Source organism: Pelobates fuscus, chromosome 4, assembly GCF_036172605.1.
Source record: "Pelobates fuscus isolate aPelFus1 chromosome 4, aPelFus1.pri, whole genome shotgun sequence".
In the NCBI taxonomy this organism is placed as follows: domain Eukaryota; kingdom Metazoa; phylum Chordata; class Amphibia; order Anura; family Pelobatidae; genus Pelobates; species Pelobates fuscus.
Window position 1 is genome coordinate 318,577,944 of NC_086320.1, and position 15,451 is coordinate 318,593,394.

General features: G+C 45.3%; 1 protein-coding gene across 1 annotated transcript in view; it reads right to left on the reverse strand.

Moving 5' to 3' along the window:
- The window catches only part of EVX1 (even-skipped homeobox 1), a 70,610-nt gene extending 61,115 nt beyond the window's left edge, over positions 1-9,495 (reverse strand). Inside the window, 1 exon segment of the mRNA XM_063453128.1 lies at positions 9,424-9,495. Coding sequence (XP_063309198.1) covers positions 9,424-9,495 — 72 coding nt within the window.
- Between the last annotated feature and the right edge of the window lie 5,956 nt (positions 9,496-15,451).

The following is a 15,451-nucleotide window of genomic DNA, read 5'->3' on the forward strand; positions in this document are numbered from 1 at the left end:
ACATACCGGAGAATCCTACTCAGTCCACAGAAAGACAAATACCAGACCTTTACCTAGACTTAAGGGCAGTGTTTGACAAGAAGAATGCCGATTCTTTGCCTCCACACAGGTCATTTGACTGTAAGATTAAGCTTCTACCCGGCACTATGCCTCCGAGGGGCCATGTATATCCTTTGTCTGTTCAGGAAAACTCGGTTCTAGAGGAGTATATTCGGGAGAATTTAGAAAAGGGATTCATCAGGAGGTCTTCTTCTCCGGCCGGGGCTGGGTTCTTTTTCATTAAGAAGAAGGATGGCACGCTGAGACCTTGTATCGATTACCGAGGCTTGAATAAAATAACTGTCAGAAATGCCTATCCTATCCCACTGATTACCGAGTTATTTGATCGTCTTAAGGGCTCCAAAATCTTCACCAAGTTAGATCTCAGAGGGGCTTACAATTTGGTGAGAATCCAGCAAGGTCACGAGTGGATGACGGCATTCAATACCCGGTATGGCCATTACGAATACACTGTTATGCCATTTGGACTATGCAATGCTCCTGCAGTATTTCAAGATTTGATTAATGAGGTACTTAGGGAGTTTCAGCACGATTGTGTTATTGTTTACCTGGACGACATACTAATACACTCTAAGGAGATTGAGACTCACCATAGACAGGTCAGAAAGGTATTACACAAGCTGCTGCAACATGGTCTATATTGCAAATTGGAGAAGTGCAGTTTTGATCAGTCTCAGGTAGACTTTCTTGGATACGTGATTTCTGGGGAAGGTTTTAAAATGGATCCTGTAAAACTCCAATCTATTTTAGACTGGCCCTTGCCCAAAGGACTCAAGGCTATCCAAAGGTTTATTGGTTTTTCCAACTACTATAGGCGTTTCATTAAAGGATACTCCTCTATCATTGCGCCTATTACCAATATGACCAAACAAGGGGCTGATACTAAGTTCTGGTCTAAGGAAGCTCTTGGTGCTTTCAAGACTCTCAAGGAACTTTTTGCCTCGGCTCCCATTCTAGTCCATCCTGATACGACTCTGCCTTTCTTGCTCGAGGTCGATGCCTCTGAGACAGCAGTTGGGGCTGTTCTGTCTCAAAGGTTAGGGGTGGATAAACCGTTACACCCTTGTGGTTTCTTCTCTAAGAAATTTTCTGGGCCTGAGAGCAGATATGACATCGGGGAAAGGGAACTGTTAGCAGTCATTAAAGCCTTAAAGGAGTGGAGACATTTGTTGTAGGGGACCCTACACCCTATTACGATTTTGATGGACCACAAAAACTTGTCCTATATTGGGGAGGCTAAGCGCTTATCCTCTAGACAAGCTCGTTGGTCCTTATTCCTGACTCACTTCAATTATGTACTGACTTACAGACCTGGTTCTAAAAACTCTAAAGCCGATGCATTATCTCGCCAATATGAACCTTCTACTGTACCTGAACCAGTTCTTTCTAATATAGTTCCGAAATGCAATATCATTGCTAATACGAATCTCAGGATTCATTCTCCATTACTGGCCGAGATCATTAAGTTGCAACATCTAGCACCTAAACAGACTCCTGCGGGCCGTCATTTCGTTCCTCCTGCTCTTCAACTGGAACTTTTACAGTGTTTACATATTAGCAAGATGGCGGGACATCCTGGTATTCGCAAAACTTACGCGTTGATCTCTAAGGACTTCTGGTGGCCTGCTTTACGGAGGGATATTGAGGAGTTCATCGCTGCATGTGAAGTTTGTACTAAAACCAAACAACCCCATACCCTTCCATGTGGATTCCTGCACCCCTTGGAGGTTCCAGAAAAACCATGGTCCTGTTTGGCCATGGACTTTATTGTCGATCTACCTATCTCTAAAAGACAGACTGTTATCCTCACCGTGGTTGACAGGTTTACTAAGATGGCACACTTCATTCCCCTGCCTAAACTCCCGTCTTCTCCCGAATTGGCAGAGATATTCGCTAAGGAGATTTTTCGCCTACATGGGATACCCTCTCAAATTGTATCGGACAGAGGCTCCCAATTTGTTTCCCGCTTTTGGAGGTCCTTCTGCTCTCAACTTGGTATTAAATTAAACTTTTCTTCTGCCTATCATCCTCAGTCTAACGGAGCTGCTGAACGTACCAACCAGAAAATTGAACAATATTTACGATGCTTTGTTTCTGAACACCAGGATGATTGGGTCGGTTTGATTCCTTGGGCGGAGTTTGCACACAACAATCTCGTTTGCGATTCTACTCATTCAAGCCCCTTCTTCATGAATTATGGTTTTCATCCGTCTATTCTTCCTTCGGATTCTCCTTCCCAGGGGGTGCCGTCGGTTGATGTTCATGTTGCCAATTTGAGGAAGTTGTGGGATCAAACTCGACAAATCCTTGTGCACAACTCTATGTTGGTCAAGAAACACGCTGATAAACGCAGAAGGGCGGCTCCGGTCTTTGTTCCAGGTGATAGGGTATGGCTGAGCACGAGGAACATCCGTTTAAAAGTGCCCTCCATGAAGTTCGCTCCTCGTTATATTGGACCCTACAGGGTGCTGACCCGTATCAATCCAGTTGCGTATCGTTTAGCTCTTCCTAATACCTTACGCATTCCGAACTCGTTTCACGTTTCATTGCTGAAACCACTCATATGTAACAGATTTTCCTCCACAATAGCCCCTCCTCGCTCCGTTCAGGTGGAGGGTCAGGAGGAGTATGAGGTTAACTCTATTATTGATTCTCGAATCTCCCGGGGGAGAGTACAATATCTGGTTGATTGGAAGGGATATGGTCCTGAGGAGAGGAGTTGGGTACCTCAGGAGGATGTTCATGCTCCCCGTCTCCGCAGGGTGCATCACTCTCACTTCCCATCTCGTCCCGGTTCATTCCGCCCGGTGGGCGTATCTGAGAGGGGGGGTACTGTCAGGGTACCTGTGGTCTCTACCTCCGAAAGAGGTAGAGACTTAGCTGTTCCTCCATCCAGACGGTCTGATGGCTCCCTTCCCCGCGGTCTATCCGGTCATGCTAGGCCGGCCGCGAGGGAGTGACTGCCTTTTACAGCATCTAGGCAGGAAGTAGTCATCAGGACACTCCCCCGGAACGACCTGTCAGTCAATTGCTGCAGGACCAATCAGGACGCCTCAGAGGCGTGGTTACTGCTCTGAACAGGGTATTTAACAGAGCTTCTTTCATTAGCTCATTGCCCTGTCATGGTTCTAGCTTGTTCTAGTCACTCAGTGCTTGTGTATTCTATTATCCCTTTTGGTTTTGACCCGGCTTGTTTACCTTACTCTGCTTATCTCTGTTACCCTTGATTCGGCTTGTCTCTCGCTTACCTGTCTTCTGTTACCCTCGACCTCGGCTTGTCTTTGACCATTCTATACTGTACTACTTACGTTAGTCCGGCCATTCTAAGGTCCGGTATACGTATCTGGCTACTGTTTGTACTCTGCGTGTTGGATCCCTGTCCCGATCCTGACAGGAGGATCGGCTATAGTGGGACATGCTTGGCAGGCTGCTGTTTACTGCTTGTGCTCATCCGATCCCTTCTGGGCGCCAGGTGCAGACCCTGGGAGTCCCTGATACCTGGAACAACAAAGGCAAGTCTCTGGCTGAGTGCCGGGTTTGCGGCTTGAGGTGGTGGAAGCTTGTTTTGTTGGGTGGTTGGATCTGTCCCTGTGGTGCTTCACGTCCGGTGCGGGATTGTGGTGGCTTAAGGTGGAGGCGAGTGCTTGACGTGGGGCAGGCTCTGCATTTCTGTTTGTGCCTCCGGTCCCGTCTTCGACGCCTTTTGCGTTGGTGGATTTTAATGGGGACTGCTTCGCTTAGCTGTGGTGGAGCTTGTTGGGGCTGTGGTGGAGCTTTTTGGGGCTTCCTGCTTGTTATTTGCTTCCAAAATTGATTAAAGAGTCTGTCCAGCTTAGACTCAATATCCTGCCATGCTTTGCTGGTATCAGGAGGACACGCGGCTGCCGCCATATTGGGAGAGTCGCAGATGAGTATGTCAGCCTGGGCGGCTGTGCTCTGTGCGTCCATTAGCTCCAGACAGCCTCTCAGGGGTGGACCGGGATAACCCCCACCGGTCCGAGGGGCAGGGTAACGGAGCTCCTGTCGGGAAGTAGCTGCTCCTGGGCATCCCAAGATTAGGAGATCGGCCGCCTCTCCCGCCCGGTGAGCACCAGGGCACACTTGCCACGCTTGCCAGAGGTAAGTAAGACTCTGTCGAGTTGCTGACCGCTATTAAGCATGTCGGGTCGGTCAGGTAGGAGCAACATTGCTGGGTCATCCCCTTCTGGGGTGAAATTCGCTTGTTGATAGCTGCTTAAAGTGAGATATTGAGGGAGCTCACACGAAGTGCGTCTTTCCTCTATGACAGCTAGGCCCCGCCCCCCGGAGGCTGCATTCTTAGTGAGAGGAGGGACAATGTAGCTGCTGCTGATTTAATAGGGAAATCGATAGCTAGGCTAGTGTATTCAGTGTCCACTACAGTCCTGAAGGACTCATCTGATCTCTGCTATAAGGACAGCACCCCAAAAAGCCCTTTTTAGGGCTAGAACATCAGTCTGCTTTTTTTTTTTTTTTTGTGTAGTCTTATTGCAGTTGCCTGCCTGCCAGCGTGTGTGTCAGGCTCACAGCGTATACTGTGCCCACTTGCCCAGTGCCACCACTCATATCTGGTGTCACAATAGCTTGCATTTAAAAAAAAAAAAAACTTTTTTGACTGTAATATAATAGCAGTCAGTTTCCGTCACACGTGTGCCTTTCAGGGCCTGCCAGGGCACAGTGTCACACCAGTGCAACTCATATCTGGTGTAACAGTAGTGTACATTTAAAAAAAAAAAAACTAGAGGGGGCGGGGCCTGGGCTTCATGGCAGCTGGACGTGCTTCGTGTGAGCTCCAAGCTCAATCCTCCCATGCAGCCTGATTAACTGCACACCAGCCAGCCCGGACCCTCACAAACGCCAGAACCAAGTCTTACCTACCCCAGGAACCAGCCAAAGTGCCCCGGGTCTGCCGCCCGCGGGTGCACGGAGCGCCTATCGAGGGTGACGGGAGTGAGGCCTAGCAGCATCGCCGGACGGGTGAGACGGCCGATCCCCCGCTCTGTGCGACCTAGTGCCCTCCCAAGCTTGCAACACAGCCCTGTTCCCCCCCCTCTGGACCAGCGGGGGTTATCCCGGTCCGCACTAGCCTGCACCCGGCATCAAACTCACTCAGACTTACTGAGACACTGCCCCAGCAGAACTCCACAAAATGGCGGCCAGACTAGCCCTGAAAGGCGCCAACTCCCAGCAACCCGAGCCGGAGCCTCTAAACTCAGCACAGATCACCCAAAGGAGGCTGGATGAAATCTTCACCCACTTCTGGGCCAGGTTGGAGGCACGACTAAACGCACCAAAGCTCCAACATCAGGAGGACGACCGGGAGGCTGAAGGCCGGATGGTGAGTGGGCCCCCTCCGATCACCCAAGTCCCCAAACCACACAAACCTCTCCACAAGAGATCACCTAGGCCGAGGGCCACCTGGGGCAGAATCCCGCGGCACCGTCCACACAGGCGGAGGATCAAGCGCTACAAGCGGCCACCTACCACCACAACCTCCTGCCTACCCCCCCAGAGGGGAGGACTGGGACACCAAGAGTCCCCAAGTCCGTGGCATGAAGATGCCGGCCTATCAACCGGCCTGGGGCTGGAAGGATACCCATCAGAGCCGTCAGAACGCTGCAGCCACCCTCGTCCTCAACACACAGGACTCACGGTTCCCACCCTTAGGGATAGGCTGAAATCAAGCTTGCTGCCTAAAGCTGAAATGCCATTATGGGACTAATCACGGACAACAGTCACCACTGCTGATCCCTGACACAGAGAACATAATGTAGTATACTCACATGTTTTTTGCCTATAATGTGGACTCTACGTATATCTTAAGCTTTACAATGCTCAACCTGCATGGCTAATGTTACCAGGTTATATTGTTTATTCTTCTCTGACAACAGCTGAAGTTTGCACATTCTTGCTAGCCTAAGTTTTCTCTGTCCTTTTTCATTATTTAAATTCACATTACTTTAGCTGGCACTAAGTTTCCCATGCCTGCATTGTTATAATTAGGCTGTATCCGGTATATCGCCCAGCTGGCAGCCATAGCATGCTTGTAAAAGGCCTCATATGCTACTAAGCCTACCTACGCTGCAGCAAACGTGTACTTAATATTAGAAAATGACTACAATAGGCTTAACCAACATGTTTAAAGCTCCTTTAGTTCACTGCTGCTTTGCCCTAATTGCAAGGGGACATGTCTCACCGCACTAGCTTTATCTACAAATTAGCATTTTGATACAACATTTATTGTACTGTTACAAGCGTTGCCTCAGTATTGTTTCAATGATGATTTGTGGTTACATAAGCGAAAATCTACACTGTTGAAATATTCTTAAAAACTTCAAAATGTGCCTGACTAACGTATGTCACAACTTGTATTGCAAATGTTTTTCAACTTACCCTGATATCGCTGTTGTGGCGCACCAGGGCTACCTGTTACATTTGTGCACAACAAAAATAAAGAATAAAAAAAAAAAAAAAAACTAGAAATTTGACTGTGAAATAATAGCAGTCAGTTTCCTTCACACGTGTGCGTTTCCGGGCCTGCCAGGGCACAGTGTCACACCAGTGCAACTCATATCTGGTGTAACAGTAGTGTACATTTAAAAAAAAAATACAGGGGGCTTGTTGTCACCTTTCGGGGCCCTTGGTGTTGTACGTGGCTGGGTGGAGGAAGAGACCTTCAATGACATCAGTGAGGACAAGGAACAGGACATGGCTAGCTTGGTATCCAACCTTGTGCAAATGGGGAGTTTGCGGTTGTGCAAATGGACTGTTTGCGGTTGTTTGCGGTGCGTTAAACGGGGAGTTTGGTCTGTCACTGTGAAGCGGGCGTAACCCTTACACTACCTGATCGATACAACATCATACCTGATGTTTTAAAGCACGTTATTCGAAACAATTTAGGAATGTTAGGTGATTTATGCCCTTTATGGATTAAAACCAGACTCTGCATCAACTATGTAATTTTCCATGGGAGTTTTGCCATGGATCCCCCTCCGGCATGCCACAGTCCAGGTGTTAGCCCCCTTGAAACAACTTTTCCATCACTATTGTGGCCAGTAAGAGTCCCTGTGGATTTTAAAATTCGCCTGCCTATTGAAGTCTATGGCGGTTCGCCCTGTTCGCCCGTTCCCGAACATTTGCGGAAGTTTGCGTTCGCCGTTTGCGAACGGAAAATTTTAAGTTCGCGACATCACTACCAGTCAGCACTCCGTCACCCTCTTACCGTAGAGCTAGGTGATTCTCCGGCTGCTCCTCCTGTGCCGCAGACCTCAGAGACTCGCTCATTAGGCCACCTATGCTGCCTCCTAATTAGAGAGCTTCAGTATTTGATTTTGTTTGTGCCCACAAGTCGGCTGCTGGTGGAGGTGAATGGGGAGAGAGGAGGGAGACACTTTTTTTTAATTCTTTATTTTTTGTTTGTCGTCGCTTTCATTGCACATATAACAGTACAAAACACTAATGCATTCAGATTACATAGCATGGTTACATATATGAGGTTATACAATAGTTGGTATTGGTTCTTTCATCTTATTGTTGCCTGATGAGTTGGCTTCCCCTCAGTCTATGCATCAGTATATTGTGCCGACAAGTTTTTCATTTTGTTGTTTTAATAACATGAACGAACATAATAAACATTTCCCTTACACAGCTTGTTTGGGAGCTGCTGGATATAGGGGGAGAAAAATGTGGGAATGGACAGGTGGTTCATGTGTGGGGAGGTTCCTGGTTCAGAGGTCATGGTGGTTGCCTGCATCAGAAGCAGGGGTCGACATTAGTATATATAAGGGGTACCCCAGGATTGGCCAGTTCCCGAAGTACCACTGTCCCTCCAAGCTTCCGGTCCCCTAATCCCCCCAGTCTCCCGCCATCCACAGTTCTTAAATTTTTTCATATGCTTTCACTGTGCCCCTAATTTGTGCAGTCAGGTTGTCCATAAGTCGTGTGTCTTTGATTTTATGGATAACCATGTTTATGGAGGGGATATCAGGTTATTGGAGCTCAGGTGGGCATAAACTAATGTAATGCCCCCTTTAGAGGTTTTTTTTTTAGGCAAAGCTGAGGCCAAGCCTTAGGAAAAGCCAGTGAGCGCCTTATGGGCTGCTTCTTTCACTAAGTTTTGTTAGGCAAAGTCCCTTATCTGGAGGTACCTGAAGAAATCAGGAGGTTTTTGTGAGCCCTTCTCTTTCAGTGCCTTGAAAGTAATGATCTGGTCACCGTCATAGAGAAGAATAGCACTCTGTAACCCCTGTATATTCTATGTTTTTTTACACATGTGCTTTCATGCCTGGGGAATGCCCTTTTTCTCAATATTGACATCAATGGCGATGGTGAGGAGGTCAACCCGTATTTCAGTGCTGTTTTGTCCCAGAATCGGAGGAAGTTCAAAATCGCTTGGCATTGTGTGCGTATAAGTGCTCTATGTTCCATGGGTAACCAAATATAACATTGAGGTAGGTCAGCTCCCATCATGCTAGATTCCAGATCTGCCCATCTGCGCTCGTCCGGTGTAGAGTGCTACATCGCTATCTGGGCTAACTGTAACAGGTTAGGAAGGTCTAGGCCACCCCCTCTTTAGGTCTGTAAAGGACATTCTGCAAGACTCTGTGTCTCTTGTTCTGTCAGATAAAGTCTCCTATCGCTTTTTGTAGAGGTGCCAAATCAGACTTGGTGATAGGTATCGGTAGGGCCTGAAAATTAAATAGCAGTCTGGGCGATATGTTCATCTTTATCGAATAGACCCTTCTGATCCATGAGATTGACTTGTCTACCCACCTATCAAGATCTCCCTGTAAGGTCCCGAAGAGGGGTACATAGTTAGTGGCGTACATCAGCTTGGGGTCGGCTGTCAACTGAATACCTAGATATTTTATTGCCTTATGTTTTATGTGTATACAATATTTGTCGCCGATGTGTGCTGTGTCTGCCACCGACAAAGCTATGGGAAGTGCACTGGATTTATTCAGGATTGACCTTGTAGCCCGAGAGCGCACCATATTCTTTTAGTTCATATGCCAAGGCTTCCATTGATTCCTTGGGGTGTGTGAGGGTGAGCAGAACATTGTCCGCATAACTCGACACCGTGAATCTCTGTCTACCCACCGTGATACCCTATATCAGTTGGTTTGTGCGTATGGCGTGCAATAGTGGTTCGAGGGAGAGGATGAATAGTAGCAGGGACAGAGGGCATTCTTGTTGTGTCCAATTGCTTAGTGAGAAGGGCGTGTTAGGGGCTCCTGTGATCCTGATTTGTGCTGTGACATTAGTATACATGGCTCTAATGGTTGTGATGTATGTCTACTGGGAATTTTAGGTGTGTCAGTAATTGAACATATACGTCCATTTTACCCTGTCGAAGGCATTTTCAGCGTCCAGGTACAAGATGAGAGTCAGTTTCTGGGTGGAGGCCTGTTTCCACATGAGGTCTATATTCTGTCTGGTGTTTTCAAAGAGCTGGCGCCACGGTACAAAACCCACCTGGTCTGCGTGTATCGGTCCCGTCAGGAGGGGGTAGAGTCGTTCAGCTAGCACTTTGGCAAGTATTTTGGTATAGTAGTTTATTAACGATATGGGCCTGAAATGTTTCCGGACGGGAGGCGTCTCTTCCCGGCTTCGGGAGTAGCACTATGTTAGCCAATGACATGTCTGGATCTGGCATCCCCCCCCCCCCCCCCCATCAGGTTATTAAATCAACTTGTCATGTGTGGTACTATGTCGTCACGAAATGTCTTATAATATCATTCCTCGAATCCGTCAGGCCCCAGGGCTTTATGTCCTTTTAAAGTTGATCTAGCTCTGTCTATTTCATCTATGGTAATTTCGCCGCCCAAGGTTGCCCCATCGGCCGGGTCTAGTTTCGGTAATGTTAGCTTGTATAGGTATGTTTGTATGGCTTCTGTAATGTCTATTGGATTGTCATCTTCCTGGGCAGTGTGGTTGTACAGGGCCTTATAGAACTCCGTGAATACCTTTGCTATATCGGTTGGTGTTGTCATAGATTTACCTCTGTGGTCTTTGATAGTGGTGATGTGAGGCTGATGGGGGCGTGGGTGCAGTGTTCTGGCCAGCATAGTGTCCATTTTGTTTGCGTGTTCGTAGGAAGTTCGTTTAGACCAAACCATGGCTCTGGCGGTGTCGTCAAAGAGTGTTTCCCTTATGAGATGTCGCAATGTCTTTAAGTCATGGAGCTTGTCAGGGGATGGGTCCATCTGTTGTCCGATGGTTGTGCCGCTGTTCAGACTTTTTTAAGGTCACTGAGGAGGTTTTTTAATTTTCGGGTTTTGTCTTTCTTTTTCCTAGTTGCTTCCCTGATTAGGGCTCCCCGAATTATCTTTTTGTGTGCGGCCCATATAGTCACGGTATCAGTTCGGCCGAGGAATTTAATTGGAAGTATTCCTTAATTTATTTTTGGATAGTTGCTGTAAAGTTCGGGACTTTAAGCAATGATGTGTTTAGTTGTCACGTCCATGGAGACATTGTGCATAGGTTATCAAGCTCTATAGTTATGTCAGCGTGGTCTGACCTTGTGATGAATCCTATCGATGACCTTGTTATCTTATTTCCAGCTTGGTCATTTACTAGGAAATAGTCAATGCGCGAATATGTGTCGTGTGTTGCCAAGTAGTATGTGTAATCCGTGTCGCCTGTATAGTGCGCCCTCCAGACATCTATCAGCCCTGTTGAGTGTATAAATTTATGTGCCAATTTGTCTTGGCTGCCTCTGCCTTGGGAGCGTATTTGTCTACTTCTCGTGCTCCTGTCGACGGCCGGACACGGCAAAGCATTAAAGTCCCCCCCTGCGACGACCATACCATAAGGTAATCTCTTTAGTGTGGCTTTGAGATGGTCCCAGAATTCCGGAGTCGGCTCGTTAGGTGCATATATGTTAATGAGGTGTATAGCTTTCCCGAAACGATTATATACTGTCCCTCTGAGTCTGGTTCTACACGCGTCACGTTAATGGGTCACAATTTGGGAATAAGTATTGCTACCCCATTCCTTTTACAATGTGTTTTGGCTTCATGGCTATTGGTGTATACGTTTAGGGAGGTGATTTTTATAGGCATCTTAGATACGTGGCAAATGAGCTATAACCGTTACCTTCTATGGCCTGTCCCCGTCTCTTCCTATTTGTCAGCCCTCGACAGTTGCATCCGGTACCCCTCACCATCTGCAGTTGTCTCGTCCATTTTGTCACACTGTCCCCAACATCCAGCGAGAAAGTATCAAAGCATATAAGGGATAAAGTAAAGAAAAAAAGAACAAGTGAACTATAACACTAACAATTTCTGGGCTTACTAATTGCCAGACTTTGTTGGAGCACATGCACCAGAATGCCCTACCCGATCGAGTACGGGTTGGGGTACATTTTGTTTAGATGTATCTCCTTGTAAAACCTGCAATGTAATGTTTATACTGTTATTTTATACTATCCTCATTTGTACATGTCCCAATGTCCTGTGTTATTAGGAAACTTTCCCTTGTGTTTATATACATATTGATAACAAATATCTCTCTTTATATGTATTTATACACACAAAAAGAAACATTGAGCTCATGATGTACTATATGACACTTTTGGGCTTCTGGTTATTTTTAACATTAATTTCAGGTATTCAGACAAGTCATAATTTTTTAATAACTAGACCTTTCAATATCAGAAAATTTTATTTGATTGGTGATGTGCCGAGGTATCTCAAGAAGCCACAACCCAGAATTAGTAATTATTATTTGAACTTGAATGATACTTTCTCACTGAGATATATTTTAAAATTGGAGCAATTGGATTCGTAATGAATCTTTTATTACCTCCTGAAGGAAGTGAAAGAGACTTACGAAACACTTGAGAATTTATTGTTTCATTGTAATTAGTTTATGACACTGCCAAGTTAACAGCTACTACTGTGAGATACTGAGAACTGATTTCGATGCTTTATGTCTGTAATTTAACTACACAGTAGAAGTTTAGTAAGAACATAAATACAAGTGTTACTATAAAGTAGATCAACGTTTTTAGATCTAGTCATTTTTGCATTTAGCAGTTTTGTGCTGCTATTCACTGGCCAAGCTAGAACTATTCTGCCCCCTGGTCTTATTAATCAATTTTTTCATTGTACCTGTGTGCATCTTCTGTGACCCTATGATCTGACTCAAATCTGTTGTTTTGTTCTGCCATCTTTTTCCTAGAGGCCACTTCTCGTGTTCGTTCTTAGAGTCTATCATAATGTTTAAGTAACTAAACAGTGCAACAGATGTTTGAGATCCCACATTGGAGGATGTACTGACCGAATAGCCTTTAGTGAGGGCGACTGGGCGAGTGGCAAATCAAGCCCTCTTTAATGAAGATGGTACTGTTCAAAACATTTCAGCAGTGCAAGTGTCACTTAAAACACATGTAGACTTCAATTATACTCTATCGGACAAAAACAGCTGATATTTTTTTCTGCCATGTTTGGCCTAGTTCCTAATAGGATACAAGGGGTACATCCTGTTACCCACATATGTTGTGCTGCCCTTTTCTCCAATTGTACAGTGGTGTGGGCTATGTTGGAGCTTTATAAATGCCAGTAATAATAATAATATGTTAAAAGCATTTTATTACGTTCATGATGTTTTACACTAGAACAGAACTTTGGTATACTGGGACATTTTGTGTATGGGGGATGATATGTGCACTTAATGTATCTTCAAACTATATGAAATTCTCAAGCCACCTATAAAGCAGAACTAGGAAACAAGCACTCTGGTTCTGCCTATCACCAGACCACTTATATCCTGGAGTGCTGCCTGTTTTTCTATTCTTCTTATAAAACAGAACTGTCATGGTGACCCTTTCTACTTACATTATGGCACCCAGCACTACAGTGTCATGTCACAAGGGGTAATCCAATGAAAATGTTGGAATTAGGAGTGGGTAAATGTGGAATGTGGGGTCGCTGGTGGATAGTAACTTCTAGGCCTGGCTTGTAGTTCAGGACATTTGAACAATGCTTACGATATAGCCAAGTGTGGCAAAGGTTAGTTGGAAATGCTTGCAGATGTTGTGCAAAAAGAGAAAAGCCCCCAGTTAAGTAAGCATAATTTTCCGAACCAAGGCTTGATTATCCAGTCATTGTTGCTATGTTCCTCATTCCAACTTGTTCTAAGGAGACACCTGGAATTTGTTGATGTATTTTAACCCAACTTATTAGGTGTTTCATAATCCATTGAATCAATTAGATTGCAGAGAGAGGAAGTATAGATGGATCAGACCAGGGGCCCAATGACAGAACCTGGTGGTTCTCCCAGCAACAGATGCTAGTGGGGAGGAAGAAGTGCCTGAGAATGAAACAAAACAATAATTTGAGAAATTTGATACTAGCCAGTAAAGGGCAGTACCAGAGAAGTCCCAATCCCCAAAGGAGTGAAGAATTTGCAAATGTACTGGGTAGTCTACAGTGTCAAAGGCATCAGACAGGCCCAGAAGGAAGTGGAGTAGAGAGGAGTGGTGCTTAGATTTTGAAATTTTGATTTGACAAGTCATTCTTTTTATTTTTGTCAGTGCACTTTCAGTGGTTTGTTGGAGACAGAAGCCACACTGCACGGAGTCTAGTAGGAATATGACAGAAAGTGGCATAGGTGATTTTAGACTAGCCTTTCCAGTAACCTTAAAGCTATTGAGAGTAGAGATATAGTGAATGGAGCTGTAGTTGTCTATTGAGGACTTCTTTAGAATGGTGCAGGTGTATACTCAGTGGTAAATATGCAGTGGAAATAGACATGTGGAAGATGTGCGTTAATGTAGGGTTAGGACACTAGAGCGAAAAGCAAGCAGGTGCGAGGCAATAAGGTCAAGTGGACAGCTTGTGTGGTTGTAAGAACGGAGAAGAGAAGACCTTATCTTTAGTGACAGGACTAAAACAGCTTAGTGTGATTGTGCATGTGGAGATGGTATCTCTTTTACTTTTGCATGGGAGCATATTTTGCCTGATTGTGTCACTTTTAGTCTTGCCAATGCAGTGGAATTAGTCTATAGAAGAAGTACTGGATGAGAGAGTCAAGATGAGACTTTTGGAATCGCGAGCAAAAGAAGCAATAATTAAGGTGAAGAATGTTTGATTTGATGTTTGTTTTAAAGGGCGCAAAGCAGAGGTGAGCGAGTGAGTATTTACTTTTATGGGAGAAAATCTTCTAGAGAATGCAACTTCTTCCAAAGTTGCTCAGCATGAGAGAATAGCATTTTAAGGAGGATTTAAGGGGATGTCATAAAGCTGCAGAATAGAAGGTTTCAATCAGTAAGAAGGAAAAGAAGTTTGGAGCTGAGAGATAGCAAAAACGTTTGGAAGATGAGATCTGTAAAGTTACCATCTCTGTGTTTTGGGGGTGATATGCACTATGTGAGGCCAAATAAGCTGGGGAAAGAAAGATTACGGTACATGTCATCTTTACATATGCGAGTTGCAGTGAATTTGAGGAAGAGTGAAAACATTATGGAAACGTTGCGTGTATGTTTATTGGATGGTTAGAACAGTGGTAACCTCACTGCTTTATATCCAGAAAATGCAGGTTCAAATCCTGGGCTAGACTACTTTACCAGTAATTGTCCCTTGCATATCTATCAATATATAGCTGCCTACATTGTAAGCTTGTTTGTGCAGAGCCTCCTCCACCACTTCCCTTTTCTATAACTGCAAATTGCTACAGAGTTTGTTTGGCGCTAAATTACATTCTTATAAAAGATAATTTTTTTAAAAGTAAGTGCCTGCTTAAAATCCCAAATTGAGATGGTGCTCATGACTGGTTGCTGTTGTCTTTTGGTTTCCTCACATTTCAAGGGACACGACAGTCACCCAGACCACTTCATTTCAATGAAGTGGCCTAGGTGCAGTAGTTTTAACCCTGTTTGCAGGATTAGGGCAATCTCTAGTATCCGTCATACTGTCTGTGTCAGCCTCCAGTGTGTAATTAAAGTTCAAATTCAATTCAGAATAATGAGGATTAGGTTGGAAACGACTATTTAAAATGGCCTCTGCCAAGTCTGCTTCCTAGCTGCGTTCATGGAACCTGGAGCACTTTAGACCCAGTAAGCAGGTTGAATGGGGTAGCTGAAGACCTATCCCACCCTACACCAGACTACAGTGACTTTAGCTCTGGAGACCCTCTCCCCTATAGAGCAGTGATTATAGCTTTCATATAGAGTCTTTTCCCACACACATTAGATGATTCTGAAGGTAGAACAGATCTTTATTGCAAGCACATAGATATTTATAGGATGCCATGTTGACGCTCCCTGCAGGGGGTCTTTCATGCAATACAATGTACTGCACAATTGTCTTTACCTTAATCACATTATGCCCAGCTAACACAATAGGCTCCCTGCTGAGCCCTCACAGTCCTA